The sequence below is a fragment of the Stegastes partitus genome, unplaced genomic scaffold (genome assembly GCF_000690725.1).
Source record: "Stegastes partitus isolate 25-593 unplaced genomic scaffold, Stegastes_partitus-1.0.2 Scaffold337, whole genome shotgun sequence".
NCBI classification, from domain to species: domain Eukaryota; kingdom Metazoa; phylum Chordata; class Actinopteri; family Pomacentridae; genus Stegastes; species Stegastes partitus.
Window position 1 is genome coordinate 219,405 of NW_007578068.1, and position 25,586 is coordinate 244,990.

The window sequence follows — 25,586 nt, forward strand, 5'->3', positions numbered from 1 at the left end:
TAACGAGGAGAATCATCTGAGTAGATCTTTTACCAGATCAACTTGTTGACAAAGTCTTAGTTAGGGTTATACTGGGCCAACAGCAGAAAGCTCTTAAAAGCTTCAGTAAGAAGAACAGAGAGTTCCTGCATACTTTCACAGGTTTCCAGATTGCTCAGCCGTTCCATCTGTGGGCACATCAAGCTGTTGAGGACTGCTGGGTGAGTTTATGCCACTGAGTGGCACAGATGAGATCATCAGCATCTTGCATTAAATGTCTCATTCCTATATTTCCAAAGCAAATACATTATCTAATTATAGACATTTGATGCTCTAAACACTAACTTTCAAGAAAGAAGAAAATGTTCTTTTGTTGTTGTTGTATTATCTAATGCAGTAATAACAGTGTCAATGGCTAATTATGTACTTATATGTCACTAAGAAGGCTGTAATAAGAACAACATTTAATTGTCTGGTGTTTATGCCTCTCACGAATGGTACTTACTTTATTATTTTTACCTCTTTAATTGATCAGAACATCTCCTCAACAACTGTCAAATGTTGTCTGTATTATTTTACTTTTTCTTTTGCTCATTTCTGTTAAATTTTAAACTCATGTTATTATTATTATTACTATAATTATTATTAATATTAAAAATAACAATAATATATTATTTTTAGTATATAGTAAATATTATTATTATTGTTATTATTATTATGTTATTATTTTGCCATTTTCTGTTGAATTTTGGTTGTAGCATTTTTCTTTCTTTCTGACAGATGTCGACTTGTAGTATATTCTTTTTCTTATTTCTGTTCATTTTAGTCTGCAGATTTTCTTAAATTTTAATTTGCTAATTTCTGTTAAATTTAGTCTAATATTTCTTTTTTTTCTCAAACTTTTGTGAAAGTTTGTCTCCAGTGTTTTTATTTTATTTCATTCATTTTAGTTAAACTTTAATTCTATTTTTTTTCCTCACTTGTCTTCATTTTGACCCTATATTTTTTTCCCTACTGTGCTAATGTTTGGTATATTGTACCTGTAATATTTTTAATTTTCTTATTTCTGTGAAATGTTCACTCTTATATTTGTATTGTCGTTTCTGCTGCATTTTGCCTCCACTCTTGTTTTTATTTCCCTCACCTCTGTGGTTGCCATGGTTAAGGATGGCGATGGAGGGCGTAGACTCGACGGATGTGACGACATACAAATTACCCCAATAGCTCCATGCCCAAAACATGTCATAACTTGGTTCCAAGAGCGTGTTTTTACACTTTCGCGTATAAAACATCGCACAGTTGTGGAGTTACTTGTATGAAACTGTCGTAACTGCAGGATTTCAGGACTTTAGCGTTTACTCATCACTAGCGTGTATAAATGGATGATCCTCACTTAAACCCGCCAGACAGATCAGACTGCAAATTTACCAAAAATACGAAGCGTATCAGGAGTAAGACTACCGAGTTTCAAATGTTGATTTCAAAGTACAACAATATCAATGTGTGGCATTTGAAGGTATTTTATTTTGGAAAGGCACACACCGGAAGCGGCTTAGTAGCTCAAGCTAACGACATGTCCATGTGATGTGTGTAGACAGTAGGTCGACGGTATGGAGCGGTTTGTCTGTTTGTACGTATAACACTGGCATTCTCCGGGATACGTGTCGAAAATATTATCCTTTTCTCTCGTAAGGCGGATTTCAAACGTCTGTGCTAATGTAGCGTTAGCATTTCCCGAACTCATCCGGACTGCAGTCAGTAATCCTATAAATTCACCTGGTAAGTAACGTTAGCTTAATTTGAACAAATAGCTAGCTAATGTACACACAGTTTCTCCGCTTAAATGGTAAAACACTCTGTCCTTAATGGTGATGTTTTTATTTAGCTCGGTAGGTTATTTTATAACATGCATGTCAGGTAACTTAGCCTTGTTGGCAAGGTCAAATAATCAAATAGTCTGCTACTAATAGCAGTTCACCGAGCTGACTGACATCGAGGCTTCGCTCCTATCGCAGTGCAGATGCTGTGATTTGTTTATCACCTAATATCCATCAGCTATAGATCCCCACAGTGTCAGAAAGTGGTCGCCATTGCTGACACATGACAGTGTTGTCCCGCCTGTTATGTAGACCTGCTTTGACATGAGCAGGCGGTGTCAGAGCAGAGCTACACTCATCTCCTGCCTGTCTGTGCTGACCGTCTGTCCGGCTGATCACTGCAGGTCAACAGCTAAAACAACCACCGCATGACGTGCTTTTCAGGTTATTCTCTCCCTCCTAGTAACGTACATTTCCTCCGACCACCCCAGGATGCTGACAGTCACTTGGGTGGGGCTGACGCGGATGACAGTAGACGGGAGCGGAGCTCAGGGATAAAAGCAAACCGCATAGGATCATTTTAAAGCACCGGGGGCGGCTGGTCGGTGAAGCCATGACCAAGCCTGAGTCGAAGAAAAGCGGCGTGGCCGTGATTAACGCAACCGGCAAGTGCGCCACAGCCGGAACCGCCTCCGAGCAGGTCAACAACGGCTCAGTGGATCCCGGGTGTCCGGATCCGAGCACAACCACTAAAGCCAAGGTGATGAAGCAGACCTCCAGGGAGAGTCTGCACCGGAGAAACACGGAGTGCGAAGTCTATGACGACGGGACCAACACCTTTTTCTGGTGAGTGGTTTCTGGCAATATCAACAATGTAAGTGAATATACAAGGACAATGCTTATAGTTAACAGAGCCTGTAGAAAGATGCATGTGTAGTTGGCAATAAGGCGCATGATATCTCTCAAGGTGAACTGAAAGACAGGCCCCAAGTGACCTCCATTGGATACAACAAATACTGTGACCTTGCTTCAAATTTCTAAATGTACAGTAAGTTGTATGATCAGTCTCAGGTTGAGCTGTTTTGGTGAGATTGTAAAAATGCAAAAGGACAGCAAGCAATCAACTAGACTTTGTTCACAGGGTGTTACTTTTTAAGGTGTTGTGCTAATGTTTGCTGTGCTCTCATGGATGCTTACATTGCATATCCAAGCTCAGAGCTTGTTGTTGAGAGACGCCAGCTAATATCCAGCTCTGCACCTTCAGCAGAAAGAGATCCATGACAGACTTAAAGTCAAGACAGATATTGCGTCCATGCAGTAAACTGAAGGACTGCATTTGTGTCAGTGTGCTCCCACTGACGCACGCACACGCACACACACACAGACACACACACACACACACATACATGCAGGATGTATGTGTTATGTTGTCATGGATGTCAGTCTGTGTGGCTAGTCCGGAAGAGTGACATTCTCCTCTGTCGCTGTCTTTAATTTACTGTCACCGTGGCTCTTCAATCTGTCGCGCCTGGAATATTTAAACCTGAGTAAGTGTATATGTGTTTCATCTCTGCTTTGTGTGTAACGCAAGGGTCAATAAGAAACAGCTCAGCTATCCAATATCTTTGGCAGCAGAGGAGACTGGTCCGCCAAGAGAGGGCCTTAATGAGAATTTCTCATTACTGTTTTACAGCCTTGGCATCTAGGTTTCAATAGTGAGACTTTAATGGCAGTGAAGATGCTAACATGCTTATGTCTACTCAAGTTATTAAAGAGGGGTGTCGGGGGTTCTAACACATGGCTATTACATTTATATTAATTAGGCCAACTAAATACTAGAAGCCTTTCTTGGTATACACAGAATAATTCATTAGCACTACATAATGCATTCTCCAGAATTAAAAGTTTAATTAAAACCTGTTTAAAATGGTTTCAATAAATACAGACCTATCCAGAGGTAGAATTTATTGCAAGGTTGTTGTATTAGGCTGGTCTAGTTTTAACCAGGTTCACCCAATAAACTGACATCCTGGGTCCCTGTAGATGAACACTGCATGCATAAAAAAGAGGGCAAAACAGTCACCATTGAATATATGTAGCATTTGAGTCTTCCCTGTCAAAATATTGTTTTCATGCAAACCACCACCACCAACATTTTTAAGAGCTGACCCTTGATAATAGCTGAGATATTTGGTGTTATCCAAACCACACACTGGCATGGAAATACAAGAAGTGGCAGCGAAAGAGGTGGTTGCTCGGAGTGGATTTATGACTGTGGAGTCAGTACAAGAGCACATTGGCTGTGTGTGGGAGTCTCCCAAGTGTTAGAGAGTTAGAACTGAAAACTGTTTGTGGATGATGACAGCTTCCTGTGGTTGTTAGGAAAGATAACCGCATGGCATCCAGCCTACCTTAGTGGCACTGATTGAAGAAATGTTATGTTTTTTCTGTGAGAAAGAGGAACAGCTTGGATAAACCTTATATAGAACTCAGACTGATGAAAAAGCATTTTCTGCTGGCATACCACTTTCGGTTTTTCCTTAAATAGCTTTGGTGTAGCAAGCCTTTCAGTTCAACGAAACTTGACACAGTTTGTGCAGTCTAACTACGGACAGTGGAAAATGACTTGACTTGATATTTGAGTCATGTTATCATAATATTTTTTTTTGTTGGTGCTTAATAAAGTCCCAACATTTATTTGTGAAGGCTATTGCAACGTTACATTTGCACACTGGTGACTGGTATTTCCTCTGCATCTTTTTATTCCCGGTGGTGTTGTGTGGTTGTCAAGCAAGAGAGAAGCCAGGCACTCCCCTGTGTCTCCTGCCAAACAGGTTGGATAAGGGGGTGAAACAGGGAGGAAATGCAAATGACACCTGGCGTGCTGTCTTTATGCGTCAGACTCTGAGCCCAAGGGCTGACAGTGGGGCTTCTGTGATTTGATGGATGACAGCAGTGATGTCTAAAAAAAAAAAAAAAAAGCTGTTCAAACCCCTGCTGTTTCGTAATATCAAGAGCCCTAAATAGTCAAATAGGTCGTATTGTTTTGTATTACAATTTCCCGTATCAGAACGTGGTTCCGGTCTCTACAGGCTTGTGTAGCTTCTATTTCTGGGCCACCTACCTCTAATGTTGTTGCAAAACCAAAAGAAGCACATGTAAGAGTCATGCTGTTGCAGCAGGTGACAGTTTCCTGAAAGACAGTAAACATTAGTATTCGTTCTGAAACAACTCTATGACTGCACCAGGCAACTGCACCCATACTTGGGAACATGAAGTCATGTCCACATGCAGTTTTGCAGTTTAAAGAGCTAATAAGAGATAACCACAGTCGTCATGTTTGTTGAAGAAAAGCTGTATTGATTAATTTTTGGACACTGGGACTGCCAAGCAACATACAAGGTGACATCAGCAGGTTAAATATGAGACTTACCTGTTATTAAATGGTATTTACTGTTATTGGTCAGTTGTTGTGACGAGGCCTCTAAATGTTGTTGTGTTTCTGGCTCAGAAAATAAGTTAGCATAACTCATATTGTCAGATGATTTTACCTTAACACATGTATGTATGTGTATTTTTGTAAATGTCGGCAATTTTAACATTCCCAACGCACTGTTGGTCCTAACTTTTCATGTCAGAATATCGGTTGATTGTGTCACAAACTACAACATGGACACAGCTCTGACCTTAAGCCTCTACATGCTTAATTGCATTCAGCAGCTATACTGACTGACCATGTGCTCTACAGTTGAACAAGTTACCAAAGTCCATTAACTGGAAAGCTAATTGTTGCTGAATTTCACATGTATTTACTTAACTGTATTAACCTGCGTTCATCAGTCAGTGGAGCACATTGTCCGTTCATAAGGTTAGTAAACACTGTTGCTGCCTGCTGTTTATTTGCCTCACACTGAGCTTTCCAATTGACTTGCAGTTTATTTGCTCACAATGCTGTTACTACGGTCTCTGTTTTAACCAAGCGCAGTGGGGTGTTTTTGGACAGCTGGAGTACCCTGAAGAAACAAATAAAGGGTCTGCAATAGGTCAAGCTTTTATAAAATGCCTGGGTTAGCTCCACTCTCAGTCCTTGGAATGGATGTGACATTCCTCTGAGTAATGAATATTGACTGATTCCATCCTGCTGGCTGACCCATCTGAGCTTCCCAGGAATGACATGAAAACGTAGACCACCCCCTCTTTGCGCCTACAAATGATGTTCCAATTATGTGCTTGTCAGCTTTTCAAGGAGCTAGTCTAGTCTAGTTGAGAAGCATGGGGTGATCCGTTACGTGCTGTACGTTTTCTTTACTCAGACATTATCAGTAATGGATAAATGACACTTTGCCCACTAAGCTGAGATAAATCCCACAGATTGCATGGATGTATTTCTGGACTACAGTAGTGTCACACCACATAGGCCAAGGTTTGTTCGCTGCCTTGGCGTGATATGAGAGATAGGAGCCTTTGGCCAATATCATGGCCTTCAGACTCAAGTTCATTTTGTTCTGCACAGGCATGCAAATGTTATTATTTTAACAGGCCAGATAGGGAGATTTTCAGGGTCCATATTCAGGCAAGTCACCAGAAAAGGGATGCAGAAGTTATTTTTGACTTCATTCCTTTCCATTAAGTTAAAGCAAAGTTTGACTAAAGTTGGTTACCCACCCTTTTTGCAACTATTTTCGGCTGCAGTAACCTAGTTTCTCAACAGAAATGTGTTTCAACTCATCTGTTTTATCTCATTATTGCTGCTTTCAGTTCCCCCTGTTTGCTTTTGATAATTAACATTTTTTAAGTCACAAGCCAAGAATGTTAAGCTTTGTTAAGACACTTTGTTTAGTAATTACAAGTGTGGTCTAAGCTCAAATTGCAAGTATTAATAATGCTAAAATTTCTGTTGTGGTAAGTCAGATCATATCAGCAGATTTCTTTAAATTCTCTCCTCTGGTGGCTTTTATTACAAACAGTATTAATATCCGTCTCTTTGTTCTCTCTCTCCCTCTTTCTTCGCAGGCGAGCCCATACTGTGACAGTGCTGTTCATTCTGACCTGTGCTCTGGTCTACGTCACGTTGTTGGAAGAGACTCCTCAAGACACGGCTTACAACACCAAGAGGTCAGTAGGCTGCATTCGTCACTTCCTCAGCGTCCACAAAGCCAAAACTCTGCAGGACCCCAGGAAGCAGACCAATTATACCACCAGAGCCTTCTGGACTGATGTGTTGTGTCATGTTTTTGGCAGCAGTTTATCTTTAAGGGAAACTTGTTTAATTAGTAATCAGCATCACTAGTCAAGGTGACTTTGTCCTCAGTAGTGTTCTGTTAGTCTAGGAGCATTTTTGGGGGGCTTTTTTTGTTTTTGGTGTAAAATGACGGGAATTGCAGAAGCAGTTGTATTTGTCAACCTCCGGTGGGTCATGTCACGTTGCCATTCAAAGCTCAGTGAAAAGGTCATGTAGTGCAACTGGCATTTTTAATCTCAATGTTAACATCATATAGCATGAAGCCATACAAACATAGCAACATGATTGAGGTGCAGAATTTGTTTCCAACTGAATCACTTTCTTTTTCAGTAGCATTCACCTTGAGCACAGCTGGCCCTCTTTCAAGACCATGTGTAGCAAGACCTAGCTTTTAACAGAATAATAAAACCTTGATGACCAGGATAAAAAAGAGCATGAATTCAAGGTCACCATTTAATTAGATTATGTTTTGGCGACTAGGTTTTACAACGTGTCCTTTCAACATTGTAAAAGTATGTGTCCCAGTATATTACATTTGATGAGCCATAGAGACTTAAATACATGCGACATGACTGACGTGTGAGTCAGTTTCCTCTGTTCGTGCCAATTCCAGAAAGTGGCACAGTGAAGTCGGTGCTGGAAACTTAGTGGCAACTGTACTGAACACTCTGTGCTTCCACATAGCAGTGTTGGAAAAAAAGCAGCACTCAATACCGGCAAAAGAGTCGCCATACATGTTTATCTTCTGGGTGAATTTAGTTTCGTACTATTCAAAGATTTCAGAGACAAACTAATAAATAATGTGCATTTATCTATTAGGCTTGGGCTATAGGATATGTTAAAGTAGTCAAACTAGCCATTGTCAGATTACTTATATGTTCTTGAAGGCGTCTGATTTGAAAAAGAATCCGATGGCGGCACATCAGTACTTACAATGCATTGATTTATATGGGGCAGCCCACCACAATATCAACATTTACCACCACATATTGATTTTTTTGCTGTTTGAAGTAGTTAAAATCTTATTTCATTGTGAAGCTGCACCCTGCTCTCGCTCTCTTTTTCATAAACACCCTGACAACAGAACCTCTGCATGTACACTCTGAATCAAAATGTGCATGTTGGCTTTTTAGAATAAAATCAATACAGAGTTTGTGAACGGTTAGTATCATGAACACTTCGGCACAAACTTATCCAAAAGTGACACATTCAAGTTAACTCGTTAGCTCATAGCTGCTAACTAGCCTTTGAATGGTCTGCACTTATAAAGCACCTTTTTCCTTAGTGATACTCAAAGCACTTTATAATGTGTTTCTCATTCATTCAGTCACACACACATTTATAAGCCAATGGACAGAGCTGCCTTGCAAGGTGCCCGGCTTGCCTACCTGCCTGCAGAGGGGCTGGGATCGAACCGCCAGCCTTGCTATCAGTGGACAACCCGCTCTACCACCTGAGCCATAGCTTCATTGACACTTTATTGTCCAGACCAACTCTTTAGTGATGAGAAGAAGCAGAGAGACGCCATCATAACTCTGCATGAACAGGTTCTTTATTTTGTTTTCTGAGGATTTGAACACGGTACACAACATTGGGATGACTATTATACTGAAATTTGGGGGCTGCAAAGTGGTGCAGTGATTAGCATCGTTGCCTCGCAGCAAAAAGGTCACCGGTTCGCATCTTTCTGCGTGGAGTTTGCATGTCCTCCCTGAGTTCACTCTGGGTTCTCCGGCTTCCTCCCACAAGGTCCAAAAACATGTTGAGGTTAATTGGTGATTCTAAATTGTCTGGAGGTGTGAATGTGAGTGTGCTTGGTTGTCTGTCTCTAAGTGTAGCCCTGTGATAGACTGGTGACCTGTCCAGGGTGTCCCTTGCCTTTGCCCTAAATCAGCTGGGATAGGCTCCAGCCCCCCCGCGACCCTAGTGTGGATTAAGCGGTGTATAGATAATGGATGGATGGAGGAAATTTTGGATGCAGCTACGTGCTGCTAACTTACTTTCCTGCACACATGCAACTTCCAACTTTCAGGTCCTATTAGCACATGCTTTAAATTATGCTTTACAGGTTCGTTATTTACCAAAAAACATCCCCCAAACATGTCAGCAATGAACTCAGCCAATCGCCTTTAGCCAATATACTAACTCAACAAACCCACCTACTATCTATTAATGCCATGAAAAGTGCGGTAAAGATAAACAAAGTCCAATCAACATTTGGTGTGACTTTGAAATGGCAGAAAACCTCAGAGGAACAAATGAGCACAGACTTTCAAAATGCTCGGCAGGTATGTTGTTCTAAGCTTCTTGGATAAGTTGTCACACTTCCTCTGGATTTATTTTGGCTCTGTGTCTTCTCTTACTTCATGCTATCTGACACTAACGCCATGATTTTGAGGTCAGAGCTCTGTGAAGGACACATAATCTCATGCAGGACTCCTCGTTCTTCTTGTAACTTAAGATAGTTCTTTCTCAACCTGGCTGTTATATTTGGTGGAATTGTCATCCTGCAGAATGACTTTGAAGCTTATAAGTCTCCTTTCTGATGGTATGGCGTGATGGTTAGGAATTTAAATATCAAAATTGCCTACAACCTTCTCACAGTGTGGTGTATTATAGGCTGACAAGTCAAAACTGCTTCTAGCTTGTGCTACTTGTACCACTGATTATGGGTTTTTTTGTTTGTGGCAAAATGGATGTGAGGAGGAAAACCATATTGGTGTTACTTCTAATTTTACAGAGCAGGGTTTTATGACTTTACACGGTGTGACAGAGCTTCTATTATTTTGAACTCTCAAATTCTCTCTGTTCTGTAATTTTTTTAAGGAGGTTTTGCTAAAGACTCCAATCTTTGTGTGAGAGTTCACCGAGGCTGAATCAGAACTGATGAATGATGTCATATTACAATAAGCTTCTTTTTTGGAGTTTATTTTGCTTTTATGCCATGGTAAATGTGCATTTAGGAGATTGATTGAGATAGCGAAGGAAAGCACAAGCAAGCTGTATTAATGATGCGTGTTGGTGTTTGTGAGGGATTGTGGGACGGTTCTTAACAGGATTTGCTGCAGTCAGCGCAGTCCGGCTCGCCAGGATAAAGACCCTAGAGCTTCTTCCTGGCAGCGGAACGCACGAGCACCACAGCATGAGTCCTCCTCACGTACTCACTCGTGCACTGATACTCAATTTTATATTCAAGTCACATTCCACATTTTATTTAGGCTCGCTTGCTCACACAAATGCCTTCACACTGACACACTGTTGTACTATTTGAATGACATACTCCTAATTCCCCACCCACCCACACACACATACAATCAATCACTTAATCACACACACTTGGCACTTGGCAGGCACAAGCTGTAATCTCATTGTATGCCCAGTGTGGTAAGCCACAAGCCAACCCTGTTTACGTTCGACTTGAGAGTAACATGCTTGTCTGGTCTCCTGGTTTTCAGATCTTCACAAAACAATTATCAAAGGTACCACAGCTTGACTTAGATAGGCCTGATCTCTCAGGAAGCACAAAGGAAATTGCAATAAGTAACAAATCCATGACCAGCTGCTGAAACAGGCATCCAGATTCGAGTTATATCAAATTATACGTCATTACTTTGCCCTTCCTGCTGTGTTTAATTCTCTGACATCACAGGCCTTTGAGGAAGGCCAGGCTTAACAGGGATGGATGGGTTTTTTTAAGGCTTGGAAGTGTTTTTAGACTGCAGGAAAAAAGACTTACATAAACTTAAAACATACTTTTCTGTGTTTCTCATTGTGCTTCTGTAGGGGGATTGTGGCCAGCATCCTGGTGTTCCTCTGTTTTGGAGTGACACAAGCCAAAGATGGACCCTTCACCAGACCGCATCCAGGTAGGAGAATCACATTATTACCTAATTAAAGCAATTTATATAGAAATGTATCTATTTCTACATTATCAGCTGTTGTAGTTCTGTCTTATTCCATTCTGAAACATATCCAGACTGTAATGAGAGTTTGCGGTTTTGAGGTATATTCCACTAAGTGAAAAGGTTGAAATGCATCTGCTGCCAGCATTAAAAGAGACTTGTGTCATTGACAATATATTTGTCATTACGGTAATTGACCACTTGGTTCATAAAGCATCCCATTATCAGCCGGAGCCCAGGTGTTGAGACTGACTTTTTTTTAAGTGTGCATTGATTATTTCTCCATTCCTTCCCTGTGTAGAGGGTAAGAGCACCCGAGAGCTGTTATCACAACTTCAATCAATAGCAACATCTGAGAATCTCATGTTGGCCTCTAATATGAAATACACAGCCTCTGAGTGCTGGGAATCAGTGTCCTAATGTGATCGTCAAATTAAAGGAGATGTCTGAGTACATTAGAAATCCTCACGGAATGCAAGTGGAGTGTTTTAGGTCCGGTCAAAACCCCTTAGAGACAAAGAAAAACCCCAACAAACGGTCCAGACAATCAAAACGTTTCTTCTGGCTCAAAGCAGTAATATTTACAGTGCTGTAGGCCTCAATGTATAATTTAGACTTGAAAATGATGACCTCCCTTTAACAAAGTAAAGATCCTGTTCATCGGTTTATTGAAGTGTGGTAAATATGCAGTACATTTCAATAACTAAATGTTATGCAATATTTCATGGCCAGTGAAACTTGCTGATTCTGTCTGACTGTTTGAACAGTATAGTTAGACACCTGATAGAGGTGTTGGTCACCAGTTTTGCTCTAATCTGCTCGTATTAAAGCTGTAGGTAAGGTACGCTTAGTGTTTATGTTATTTGTGTACCTGTATAAAAGATGATTCACTGTGAGAGCTCTAAGTTTAATATAAAAGCATCTTTGGTAATTACGTCATCCAAGTTGTAGAAGAATTGAAAGAGAGGACTTTTTGAGTTGCAACGCAGCAAAGCTGGTGGGTTTAGGACCATCTGCATGTGAAAGGAGAGATAAAGAGTCATATGATAACTTGCTGGGTGTGTTGCCTGGATAAAATTAAGAAAGCATCTTGTGCAGATACAAAGAGATAAACTGTATGGGCCAGACTACAACCGAAGGGCTGTGGCAGTTGGGTTTGTACCCTATTGCTTTGGTAATTTTGAATCATTACAGAAGGTGCTTCATTATTTTTATATTTCTCAAGAGTACGATCTGTACTTTGTTTCTGATATGAGGGCCAGCTACAAAATGTATTTAAAGTGTAGTTATTTTAAAATTTCTTTAGGATGTCTAGGCAGCTTCTACTGAAATCACACTGTGCTTGAAAGTGGTAGTCTATCTGGGATTTGAAAGAGCGCATTCATGCAGAAGATGCATCTTATGTCTTTTACAACACATAACAACCAACTCCAGAGGGAAAGGATGTCAGGAAGGAAGGAAGATAACAGGGTGTGGACGGCAGTTGCAGACAAATTGAATGTTGTTGATTGTTGAAGGCGTGAAGTGGCCATGCAAGAATTTGGGTTGCCGTCGTTGCATTACTTGTGCCTTCTTGCCCCCTCCTTTTGTGGGTTGAAAGACAAGGGGATGTTGTTTGTGTGTATGCATGCAGTGATTGCGTCACGCTCCCTGGCCTGTTGAGCCAGCCAAGTAGGTTCTGGTGTTGTTCACCTTGTTGGAGCTGAGTTTACACAGATTTGTATCCTGGGAAAAAGGCCCAGAGGGATTTTCAGATTGACAACCTGTAACTCCCGCTGGATCACAAACTGGGAGTGTCACAGTAGACTGAGCTTTTCCATATGAATGCTCACAAGAGTAGCAGTTGACTTAAAATACGCTTCCTATGGGCGGCTCCAACTATTGGGTTCTGCTTAAAATGCCTAAGGCTTTTATCAAAGTTTTATCAGTGCTTTCACCTGAGTTTTAACTTTAATAGAAATGAGGTTATCTGCAGTACCTTAATGATTGTAGTACTCAGTTATAACTAAATGTCTCTTTATCCTTGGTATTTTAAAAAAAAAACAACTACAATATATGTTCAGTGAAGCAATTCAGATAGCCATACTTCAGGGCAAAAATCACCATAACTTAACAATCATACTTTGACAAGAAATCAAATGGCTGCAGTCCTAACAGCTCATCTATTCATGTGTGGTCATTGTGTTCTTTTTAAATGTCTTACGCCAAAACCCACACTACCCATTTATGTACTGTATGCTGGCTGGATAAGAGCGCTAGTGGGAGGACTAAATGTCAAAATCAGGGTACGAACACAAAAATTGCATAACCTACCGATTAAATATTAGGCTTCACTGGCTACTGAATGATAAATGCTTCTAACTGAAGGGAGGGGTACGTGCAGAACAAATAGGTGTAGTTAGGCTTGTCTGAACAGCCTGTGAGAATTGACACGAATGCAAAATTGTCATCCAACATGTTTAAGTGACTCAGCTTGTGTCTGGTGTAACGTGTTTCTCTCTCTCCCTCTCTCTGTAGCTTACTGGCGGTTCTGGCTTTGTGTCACTGTTGTCTACGAACTGTTCCTTATCTTCATCTTATTTCAGGTTTGTTGATGCTATTGATGCCAAGAATGTTAGAGACGCATGATTGCATCTAAAGACACATACAAATACATTGCCAAGGGGAACATTATATAGCAATCACATAAAGTATGTCAAGCACACAGCAAGCTCATTTTTCTTGGGTGTTTTACTCAACCACTTCAGTGACACAGTCCCTCCCTCTTCCTTACTACGAGCAGAACTCCTTCACTAAAGACAGTTTCCTAGACTTTCAAACTGACCTTTGGTTTAAATCTTGGATTGTGCAGTCCACAAACCATCTTGAAACAGTGGCCAAAATACGGGATTTTTTAAAATCAGATTTCTGTTCCAATCTCTGGTGCTCTTTCTGCCGTGATCCCTGGAAGCCTCTTGTCTCTCTCCCAATTTAATTAAAATTTCTATCACTGAGCCACACTGTCTTAATCAGGCTTGAACACTTTGTAAAAAAAAAAAAAAAAAGTTTAGACACTTAACTACTGTCTGGGCTGAAAAGTTAAATTGTAGCTCATTGAAAATGTTAAAAACTGTACTTTTATGGTAAAAAATGCACAGTTAATTGAAGGAAGAGAGGTCATACTTCCTAAGATCTGATGGTTCCCTTTCTTCTTCATCACCTCGTTATCTAGACGGTGCATGATGGACGACAGTTCATGAAGTACATTGACCCCAAATTGGGTGTACCCCTTCCTGAGCGCGACTATGGAGGAAACTGCCTCATGTATGACCCAGGCAACACTACGGACCCCTTCCACAACATCTGGGTGAGAAATTGTTTCTTTATTTATTGTATTTAACTTCCTGTCAACTGTACACTTCATCTGTGCAAATGTGGTTGTTTGAAAGTCTCAGATTTTGAACATGTTTTAAATATACAGGAGTATTCTCACTCATTACTGCTGTACTGTAATAATTTATAAGTAACAGGCCACCTTCCAAGAAGTGAAATTTCTGGCCCAGTCTTGCAGTTCTAATGCTGTCTGCCTCGTCCTCAATTATACTAATAAGGAAATGACCCAGATCTCAAATAATGTGGCAGGCTAAACAAGTCTAAACACGGAACCTCTGCATTACTGTGAAACTGAGTAAACCCTCTCTCTTTTCCCTTTTCTCATTTTCTTTCCCTCATCTACTCGTTCTCTCAGTTTTCCTGTCCTGTTTTTTTCCTCTTACTTTTTCTCTCTCATGCACACACACACAGTTAGTGTGGCTGTGCGCTGACTGGCTCCAGAGGCTGGTGTCTGGTGCACATTACAGCCCGTCAGTAGAACCAGGCCTTCTTCTCCCTTGGAGAGGCAGTCTGCCGCTGCCGCCATGACCCACACCCCATCGCTACTATTAGCCTCATTTCTTTATGTGCTCAGAGTGGGTCAAGCATCCTTTTCTTTTACTAAATTACTGCCAATCTACCTGAAAATAGCTTTGTAAAATGTGAAATTATGACCAGATAATAAGAAAGAAACTTTAAACAAAACAAATGTTGACTTGTTGGTACAAGAACATGAACTAAAATGTGCTAAACTGCAACACAAGAAGAACTGAATTCAGTCCTCATGGGGCTGAACTGTAGTTTTAGATACATTTTACTTGAATGATGTTTAATGATGCCCTGTGAAGCTTTGTCCTGTTCAGTGACCCAGTACTCACTGTGCTCATTTCTGTTCAGTACCAATGTGAGCTAGATGCGGTGCTTTATTAGAACACGGAGGGCCCTATTTTAACCGTCCAAGTACGAGTGTGAAGTGGTGGGTCTTGGGTGCACTAACTGAGTGGGCTTCTTGAAGTGCACCTGCTATTTTGGTTCATGTAGGTGCAGCATTGCATCATGCAAAAGGGATGAATGAGCTGGAACATAAACCGCAGAGTGTGGTGTTAATAAACACACACTCAGCCAGTCACACCACATGTGTCATCACTCTGAAAACTGAGCTGAAATAGGAAGTTGGAAAAAAGGCAATCATGCCCAGATTGATGAGCCACTGTGGTACGTCTCTCTCCATTAAATGGCGTTACCTTGTCGCAGCCCGGCGTCACTTGGAGGTGATTTAATGTTAGGGAAAAAACAGCAGAGGATCATGCACTGCCCGTTAGTGTGGCACTTGTCAAATAAGAGGCTGCATATTTATCAGTCTGTGTGTCCTGCTGCCTTCAAGTGGCTGCAGAGATAAAAATGATTTCACAGAGAACAATCTGTGGACAACAGATACCGAAAGCATTTTTCACTTTTCAATTGGATTACTGGTGCGTGGTCTGTAGTTTGCATGTCTTCATTAAATTACCAAAGTGGCAGCCGTTTTACAGAGAAACATCTGTTTTCAGTGGAAAGTCAGTTTGGCACATTTATAATTGTCAGAGTGCTGCATTTTTGGCATACTAGGTGAATTCAAGACAGTGAAAAATGATGTTATGTTGACTCTGTCATTCAGCAGTTGACAAAGTGACGTACAATTTAATTAAGGTGCATGTTGGACATAGATAGAAGCTTAACAACATTTTTGTGAAGAGAACATGGTGTTACATTAACACATTGGTTTTTCTCTACAGGACAAGATGGATGGCTTTGTTCCTGCTCACTTCCTAGGATGGTATATAAAGGTAGGTTCAGAATAGTCTGCCTCACAACTGATCCCAGTTCAACTTGGCTGATCCAGTTGGCTCGCTTCAACTGTACTGTTGATGAGAATCAGCAGTTCAGCTCCTTAATTAAAACAAAATCAATTTGCCTCATTGAATCAGTTGAGCATGTGACATGAAAATGAGAATTGTGCCAGTAAGTCCTGCTGACATTAAGGGATGACAGAAATGTTTGAGCCCATGATCACAGATTATACACGTTTACAGTAAAGAGGAAGAAATGTTCATAAATTTGACTTATTGAGATTACAAGTACCTCAATCATTAAGCACCAACTTAGTTTTCATTGTTTTATTAGGATAAAATCTGCAGTTTATTTACAGACACACTGTCAGTAAGAGGTTGAATATATTGTGTCGATATACAGCATTGAACAAAGTTACTTTTTTTGTTGTCTTGCTGACCTTCCCTGATTCCACACCGCTCTCCTTGTATTCATCCTTCCCTTTTACTCTTCGTTTTCCTTCAGACTCTGATGATTCGGGATTGGTGGATGTGTATGATAATCAGTGTCATGTTTGAGTTCCTGGAATACAGCCTGGAGCACCAGTTACCGAACTTCTCAGAGTGTTGGTGGGACCACGTAAGTGTTTCTGCTCTTCTCCTCAGTTTACACATTCCTGTGCGAAACATACTTTGAAATGATCAGAGTCAATCAACAGTACCAATAACAGAACTACATGAGGCATTTTGTATTTTAGGGAGTAACATTTAGACGTACTGGAGACAGAAAATTGTATTGAACATCAAGACACCTGCTCTTAAGGCCCTGACAATGTTGACTGTAGACATAATGCTGACATTTTCCTCGAAACTGAGTCACATTTGACATTTTCTCAGACTGGTGTTAAATAAAAATATAGTGCAGTGAGCAGACATCAATATACTAAAAGTGACTCCAGGTGTGTTTGTTCAAATTGAGGTTCTCTGTATTGTAAACCACCATGAAAAAGTTTCTCAAAACGAGAAGTAAACATATTTAGACAAAATGTAGTATACCTTAAAAGTAAACCAAAATAAACCTTTTCATGAAAAAACACTGGTAAATTCACCTTGAAATTACTCGAGTCTGGGAAGGTCACTTTAACCCAGAGCGCTCAGCAGCACAGAGAAGGGGGCAAAACATGGTGCAATTAAAGCCATTTCATTTTTGCTGTTGAGATTTATGATAGCAATTAAGGTCCCATTTGTTCATGCGATAAGAATGATATATCAGCAGTAAACTAAGAGGCAACAAAAACTGATAGCAAGGAAGTGAGGTCCATTAGAAAGCAATACAGGAACAAAATAAAATGTAAACAGATAATTAGTGCGAGGATAAACAGTGGACTGTGAAAACTTCTTAAACACGCTGCATCTGTTACCTAGTTGCAGCACAAGAAGTGCTCATTTATAGTAAATATGGATGACAGCTTAATACATGTAGAATGTAAATATCCTCTACATGCCTGATGAAATAAGGAAACACACACACACACACACACACACACACACTGGTGTTATCATTTCATTCTGTCTGACAGGTGGAGCAAAGCAGTTTTTTTTCCCAAGCTCCACATGACTCCACATGAGCTCCATAATAAAGTGAACTCCATGATAAAATGTGTTTTCCTGCCTCATAGATTGCAGCTAAACTAACAGGGGAGTAAAAGAGATGTTAGTCAAGCCTGATCTGTTCTCACCCACACAGTCCTAAGAAAAGGTCTAATCTTAACAAGCTTGTGTAGGAGGAGCACGGATGTGTAGGAGTGTTACCTCATTTACACTTTAATAAAATAGTTCTCTCTCTCTCTCTCTCTCTCTCTCTCTCTCTAGTGGATCATGGATGTGCTGGTGTGCAACGGTTTGGGGATTTACTGTGGAATGAAGACCCTGGCTTGGTTGTCGATGAAGCCGTACCAGTGGCAGGGCCTCTGGAACATTCCTACATACAAGTACGTCTTTAGAAAATCTGCAGGACACAGACCTCTGCTCACGTAGAATTCAAACCACAACATTTACAGCAGTTATTTACATTTTTTACAAATAGATTTCTTTCACAACTTCACACTTAGTATCTCCATTAAGAATATCAACCAACTGTGTTAGAAATAGATGTTTGTTTATGCCTAATAGTATCTCTCCTTTGTGCCTCCCAGGGGGAAGATAAAACGTATAGCCTTCCAGTTCACACCATACAGCTGGGTGAAGTTTGAGTGGAAGCCTGCTTCAAACCTTCGTCGCTGGCTTGCTGTGTTAGGCATCATCTTTATGGTGAGAAATATCCTGTTTTTACCAACATGAAAATAAGGAATTTGGATCATTATTGCAAAAGAATGAGATTACAATGCAATGAAAAGCACTGAAAATAAAAACCCTCCTAATGCTTGTCTTAAGAAAAACTGCAGAAATATGTATGCTGTCCTAAGGATGCTTTTTTTTTTCCCCCTCAAATTTTGCTTCTCTGCCTGATAGCTGAATTAATTTCACTATGTCCTAAGTATAGGTCTTAAACCATTAGTTATAGGATGGGAAGTAATCATTGACAATCAAGGCACTCTCATGTTTTTCCCAGTTTATTATCGTTATAACCTTTCTGTCCTTCCCCGCTTTCCTTCAACGTCTTTTAATTTCACTCCTCCTAAATTAAGATTTGCATTATTCCCCCCCCTCCCTCATTAGTTCCTCTTGGCGGAGCTGAACACCTTCTACCTGAAGTTCGTATTGTGGATGCCTCCTGAACACTACCTGGTGCTGCTCCGCCTCGTCTTCTTTGTCAACGTGGGAGGCGTGGCCATGAGGGAGATCTATGACTTCATGGATGACCCGTGAGTAGCAACGGGGAGTCGGCTGGCTGGAGGTGGAGGGTTCGGCTTGGGGCGCAGGTTGATCGTTTGTATGAATAAAATGAGCAGGACACTATGAATCATCTGAATGAGCCATTTATACAACAGGCGGGGGCTGGAGCCTACCCCAGCTGACTGCTGACTTAGGGTGAAGGCAGGTTACACCATGGACAGATCACCAGTCTGTTGCAGGGCCACAATAAACCAAGGTCCCATTTTAAAGCAGTCAGTTGATAATAAGCACCACAGTTTTACAAAGTAATTTGATTGGTCAAATAACAATCATCCCATGTAGATAATCGCAATAATTGCAATAAAAAGTTACACACACCAGCCATAAACGAACCTCTGTCTGTTGGCATTGGGCATTTCTTTTTTTAATTGCCTCACACGAGCAATAGGATTCTAAGTAATAAAAAAAAAATCATTTATTATCTTCCATTTATCTAGACTCAGGTCATAGTGGCACTTTTTATGATACAGGGTGCATGTAGGTATTTTCCACATTGCAAACATACCTATGAACAGCACAAACATCCTCCTGGTTATATCACTTTTCCATAATAATGCATTGTATGATTTTCCCAACAGGAAGTTCCACAAGAAGCTCGGCCAACAGGCGTGGCTGGTGGCAGCAATCACAGTGACTGAGTTCCTCATAGTGGTCAAGTACGACCCCAAAACCATTATGCTGCCCATCCCCTTCTTCGTCATGCAGTGCTGGTTTTTAGGAATCTTCCTCATACTCATCTGGACCCTATGGAGGTTTTTCATTCGGTAAGAAGTGGGACGGGTCACTGGGCGGGGGGGAAGAAGGTAAGGGGTGTAAACAATGTGGGACATAGAGGTGTAAAATCTTGTTAAAATCTCTGCTTCTTGAGCTAAAGCCGTGATTTATACCTTTTTTTTTTGGTGCAAACATAAGGTTTTGACAAAATTACAAATAGCCCCTTGAACCCTGTGCAGTTTGTGAGTTTTTTTTTTTTTTTAAATATTGTTTTGGGCTCATTCTTTACTCCAATATAAAGTCCTGCACCTCTAGCAGCACATCCATGGATATTTTTACAAAAATCTTACTGCAGTTCAGCTAAAAAGACCTTGAACGTCATGTGACTGTTGGTTCCAGCTGAGTCACTAATGGTTTAATGGTTGCACCGAGGCGTGCAGAAATTTTTTGCAGGGTCTGGCTGGAACAAATAGAATATTTTGGCACATTTTTAAATGTAGAGCAAAGTGAGTTTGGTGAAATATCACACTTCTAAGTGTAGATTTGGCTGTTTTTGTAATTGAACACCACGTCCCTGATGAACTGTTCGTGAACTATTGGAAAGGGGAAAATCTGATGGATAGTTTTTGCTATTTTAATTTTTTTTGTCCTTTAGGGTAACATGTCCTTTAAAGTTTGCCAGCGAGGCTTTGGCAATCTAGAATCACACACAGGAAGAACATAACAGTCAGTTCACATGCTGCTGTTTTGCAGCACGACACACTTTTGCAGTTTGCTAAAGTTATTTTGGAGACTGTTACATTGTAAACAGCACAGTTTAATCCCAAAATATGACTTCACATGTGAGGGAACCCGTCCAATGTGAGTTTTAGCAACTGGTCCTGGATTTTTGATTTAGATTTTCCTCATGACCTCATGCAGTGATGTGATTTAGGTTACTTTTGGTTTGATTCACCTTCTGTTGAGTAGTGTTCCTGTTAAGTGCAGCCCAGTCCCAGCATGTTAAGCTTCTTGTCTGTTTTCTCCCCCTCCCAGCCTCCCCCGCCCCCCCTCCTTTTCTCCTCCCCTCCTTCCCAACTCCTTCCTGCTCATGCTCAGCAGTAATGCAGTAATGTCCTTGTCAAGTGAGGTAGGTATAGGAGAGAGGTGCCTTGCCCCCATCCACTCCCTCCTATCAGCAGTGTTGTATTTTTTTTTTTTTCTTCTCTAGCACATCACCGTTTGAAATCCATTATTATAACCAGAGGATCTTTGGGTTCCTCTAGAGATAACACAGATGTCACTCCTCATGGATCCATCTCCTGCATGGCAGTTTACAGTTTCTTGCTGTGGTGAATTTTTGATCATCTTCATTCCCCCTCCCATCATGTTCACAACAGTTGCAGTCAGTTTAGCGATGCAGCAGACATCCAGCTTGTGCTGACACTGCTAAAGCGAGACAGGAGAATGAAACCCAGAGGGACTGTTAATACACCCCCCCCACACACCACGTGCCAGTCAGCATGTCGGCACCTTCTACTGAACTGCACATCACCTGCTGAGAGCCAAGCAGATCACCTCCACCAACTCCCATGGTGCACCTCCCTCCAAGTCATACAGTACAGTGCAGCAAGGACACCAGGCACTGAAGCATGTCATTTTGTAGTTATTCCGACCTGGGTGAATCGTATTTGCGAATGGTTTGCAAATACCATTTTACCCAGTTGTGCAGACCCAGGTGTGTCATGTCCTGCTCCTTATCTAATACACTGCATTTAGCGTCAGCAGACCCAGGTGAGTTCTGAGGGTGCTCCACCATTAAGTGTCCTCGAGATTCTCATCAGGGCCATTCAAGATAGTGCTCCTTTTTTTTTCCAGAGTCACTGGTTATTGTCTGACGAATTCCCTTCTTGATCTCGGACACATTAATGGTATACGATCTGTGTTTGGTGCCTTTTGTTTTGGAACCAAATACAAAGTATATGTAATAGCTATCAAGTATTTTTCACTCGGTTAATTCAATATTTTGTTGCGACGTATCCGATATTACACAACCACTCTGAGCATGGTGTATGCCTTGCTGTCGACCATTTCTTTTTTTAATTGTAATCCCTCCCCTAAACGCAGAGTTTCTTTTTTATCACAGTTTTTCTTCCTTGTTGCTGTAGCCTGCTCTGTCTTAGCTACAGCTGCTCCCTTTTTCAGCCAATCATTGCTGGTAGCGTGAAACACATCACGACCGCAGCTCCAGCGTGGGAATGTCACTGCAGACACCAAATCAACAACTAGTAAACTGTAAAGAGACATATACCCGGCGCTGATTGGCCTTATCAGCGTTCTGTGAACTTGTTTGATGAGGGCTTGACTACAGCAGACATTCGTTTGTATGCACAAGTCCCACTCTGCAGATTTAACAACACTTTTTTCTTCAGAAAAATGAAGCTCACATAAGGATTTGGCATGAAAACCTTTACAGTTTTATGGATATTTCTTTCTACATGAATAATGACAGTTACCGTACTAAAATCAGGAGGTGAAAAAACTATCCAGTACAGTCACTGAGCTCAGGAAGAAACAGGAAGAGTTATTCAAGGTTTCTATGAGTCACATGGAGTTAAAAAAAAAAGTTAGTGGAACAGAAACCAGCAGAGAGGAAGTAATCCCAGGAGTGATTTTCTATGAATACTTTGTCTGCTTTCCCTCGATCTTCTCACAGTGACATCACACTCCGCTACAAAGAAACGCGTCGGCGCAAACAGGAAGTCCCCGCCGACTGGGACCGGCCTTTGGGCAACGGCAGCACAGGCACCCCATCCGGGCGGAGCAAACTGAACGGCAGCTCTGAGACGCTGCGACAGAGGAGGTCCTGAGAGGAAATCACGCCTTTGGCAGCAAGTGGAGGGGAAAGGACAAGGTTTGATGGGAGAAAAAAAAAACAAACAAACTGAGAAACATGAAGGAGAGTCGTGTCACAGAGACGTACCGAGGCAACCAGATGGACACACATGTGCCGTGTAGACTGTTCTTGTGCCTAAATGAACCAAGTAGTCGTTCAACAGAGGCAAGGGGTCGAAGGGGCAAGTTTCATTTGGTGCATTGGATTTACCTCATTCTATTTTTTAAGAACATTTGGGGAATTATACACAGGAAATGATACATTTTTTGTGTTATTAGTGCATTGTTTCGAATGTTGGGCAAAGAAGAGGGAAACTGGTGGACGGAGGGATGTAGTTGACCAATAATCACAGCTGTTTTCTCAGCTGCACGTTGTCTTAAAAAACACACAATAGACGAGCATCAGGAACATGTTCTCCCCTGTAAATACGCTTTGCTCCGTGTTGTGCAGTCACATCAGTGCAGGTTAGAGTAGGAGAAGTGTTTGGGGCAGTAACGAGTGTCTGTAGGTGTAATGACTGAGTTGCATTAGGTTTTTCATCCACTGCTATGCAATCTTTAGTATCAACCTGGGAGTATGGCCACATTATTGCCAAGCGGCTGTTAAAATTAAGCTCGTTTAACAATAATGACACATTTCTGTTCGGTTCCGTTCAAATGACAGGCATTTCTGATTCCCACGCTGTTTTGACAGTTTAAATGCGTGCAGTCCCAGGTACATGATCCATTGTTTACATGTGGGAGACAATTTGGGCTTTTCATTTACAGTTCAGGGTTCATTCCTAGAAGCCTCGCTATGATCCTCCCTCAGTCAGACACAGAGAGGACAACTGGCCAAAGCCTTTCTCTTCTCTCAGGCTTTGTTCTCGAAAAGAACGATGAGTTTGTTATGAAAAAAAATGAAAAGGAAAAAAAAAAGTCAAGATGTACCATATTCTAGTTATTTAACTGGTGATATTATACATGATGTATGGGATATAGTTTGGGTGTTTTTGTAGATGTTTTGTTATCACTATTGTTATTTCTTTAAGGTTAATCGATTGTGAACACTAGATTATGCTCAAGTTAGTTTTTGTGAAATGAGACGCTGAGCGCTCTGAGGAACACATCCACGACAATCACACTGACAGGAAGCTGTGCTCAGTTTTCCTCTGGTGGAGATATGCTGGCTCACAGTAAGAAAAAAAAGAAGGCAGAGATCTGGATGTTCCTTCACTGTAACAGCTTTATAATTACAGCTGTTATTCAGTCACATCAGAACGTGAATTTAATATTTCCTTTTATGCCAAATCTTTCTTCATTTGAAATTTCGTTAAAATGTCGCAGCGCGTGTCGACTGAACTCGCTGAAACAAAATGAGGGCCGACTTCGCGGTCAGAGGACAGAATTGAAGGTTTTGGTTTGGAGACGAAACCTCTCGAGCTCTGCGGGGTTGCCATATTGCACATGCAATCAGCCAAAGCTTAGATCTCATTCCTGCTAAAGCCATAAACACCACCCAGAACTGCTTGAGCCTCTAAAACTGCTGTCAAGCTTCATTTTTTGTATCTTTTTAATTTAAGCTGAGGTTCAGAGCCATCAGGGAAAGTCATGACTGTGTAGGATTTTTATGTTGGAAAAGATTACCTGGACATCTGATCACTGAAACCAAATTCACCAGAATAATGACAATATGCTATCTATATATTTAAAACTGTCTTAGTTTCTTTGTCACTGTGTGTAACGAAATTGCTAAATGTAAAGCTGCCATGATTAGTCAGCAGATATTTAATTAGCATGATTCAGTTTCTAAACTGTAAATCTTTGTATTTAGGACCGTTGGGTGAACACAAGAAGAAATTCCAAGATTACACATTATAAGCTTACACTCGGCATGTGTACTGTTGTTATAATAATTATCAGATTAATCTAAGAATAAAAATAATCATTATTTGCTGCCCATTTAAATGCAAAACCGGCTTCACATTGACATTGGTCGATGTCCACACTGTTACCAAAAAACCTTTTAGTGTTTGTCCTGTGGCTCAGTTGTAAATTTCTGTGTTACTCGTCGTGCCCCGGTGACTCTGTATTAAATAGTTGATGGCAAAATACACGACATCTGAGAATCTAGCTTCAAATTTTCCTGTTGTAAACTAGGCTGATGTTTAATGACGCTATAGTGAACTTCTTGTGAATGTAATCCAATAGAATCTGCAGCTCCAACCAGAGGGATCGGCCACCTGCGATTTTCATTTAGCCACAAACACTAAACTGAAGTTTGTTATTCGTGCAAATCCAGCTGTTCTCATGTTTCAACCTCTTTTTTTTCTTTTAATACAGTGATTGCTGTGCAAATTTGAAACCCTAAAAATGTTTAGCAGATATGTCACAGTTTGTTCTTGTTGCCTGTGCTGTGCTAATTCAGTCACTTGAGGACTTTGCTTTTTTTTCTCCTCCTTTCTTAAATGAGAGCTTTGTAGACGTAGGCTGGGGATCCACTGTGTACCTGTGGGCATGCCTCCGGTCGGGCAACAAGCTTTTTGTTTGAATTAACTGAAAGCTTAAACCAACCCAAGGCATGTATTTGCACATCAGCTCTGATATCTCAAGATGGAGAATTCCAAAATCAACTTGTAAATGGAACCAAATGGGAATTGGTAAAAAAAAAAAAACAAAACAAAACAACAGGACCTTTTCCTTTAGCGCGTTTGAGGGTTCAGTTTAGTTTCACGTGCAGCCACATGGGGGCGGTAGATGTTTGGTTATCTCTGCAGTCATGCATCCTCGATCATGATGACTTGCTGTAAATGCCATCTTCAACTTGGTTTGTGTAAATGTGAAAATGTTAAAGATCAGAAAAACTGAAATATGCTGCTGCACCACATAATTTTATAAAGTTTTCAATAAAATAAACCGAAAACCTGGTTTTAGCAAAGTGTGTGCTTGATTTTCAGGTGAAAAAGAGGCAGGTAGCGGTTTCTAACATAGAGTATGTGCGCTAATGCTGTTATAGTCCCTTCAT

General features: G+C 40.9%; 1 protein-coding gene across 3 annotated transcripts; it reads left to right on the forward strand.

The window, feature by feature from the left end:
- The first annotated feature begins 1,546 nt into the window (after positions 1 to 1,546).
- Positions 1,547 to 25,489, forward strand: ptdss2 (phosphatidylserine synthase 2). 3 transcript variants are annotated; one of them, XM_008283995.1, is made up of 13 exons: positions 1,547 to 1,758; positions 2,260 to 2,642; positions 6,810 to 6,911; positions 10,822 to 10,904; positions 13,458 to 13,525; positions 14,152 to 14,286; positions 16,067 to 16,117; positions 16,626 to 16,739; positions 17,972 to 18,090; positions 18,295 to 18,409; positions 18,818 to 18,963; positions 19,573 to 19,758; positions 22,404 to 25,489. In XM_008283995.1, the coding sequence occupies exons 2-13, from the start codon at positions 2,410 to 2,412 to the stop codon at positions 22,555 to 22,557; spliced, it is 1,506 nt and encodes a 501-aa protein (XP_008282217.1). In that variant the 5' UTR covers positions 1,547 to 1,758; positions 2,260 to 2,409; the 3' UTR covers positions 22,558 to 25,489. The 3 variants fall into 3 exon arrangements, with proteins under 3 accessions (XP_008282217.1, XP_008282216.1, XP_008282218.1); XM_008283994.1 differs by having other exon boundaries at positions 2,288 to 2,642; XM_008283996.1 differs by lacking the exon at positions 1,547 to 1,758 and adding an exon at positions 2,112 to 2,200 and having other exon boundaries at positions 2,288 to 2,642.
- Positions 25,490 to 25,586: the final 97 nt, after the last annotated feature.

Excerpts from the sequence above, each read along its gene's own strand:
- ptdss2 (XM_008283995.1), top strand. The coding sequence starts at position 2,410 with ATGACCAAGCCTGAGTCGAAGAAAAGCGGCGTGGCCGTGATTAACGCA. Across the intron at positions 14,287-16,066 it reads ACCCCTTCCACAACATCTGG|GACAAGATGGATGGCTTTGT; the intron begins GTGAGAAATTGT and ends TTTTCTCTACAG. Across the intron at positions 18,091-18,294 it reads TGGAACATTCCTACATACAA|GGGGAAGATAAAACGTATAG; the intron begins GTACGTCTTTAG and ends TGTGCCTCCCAG.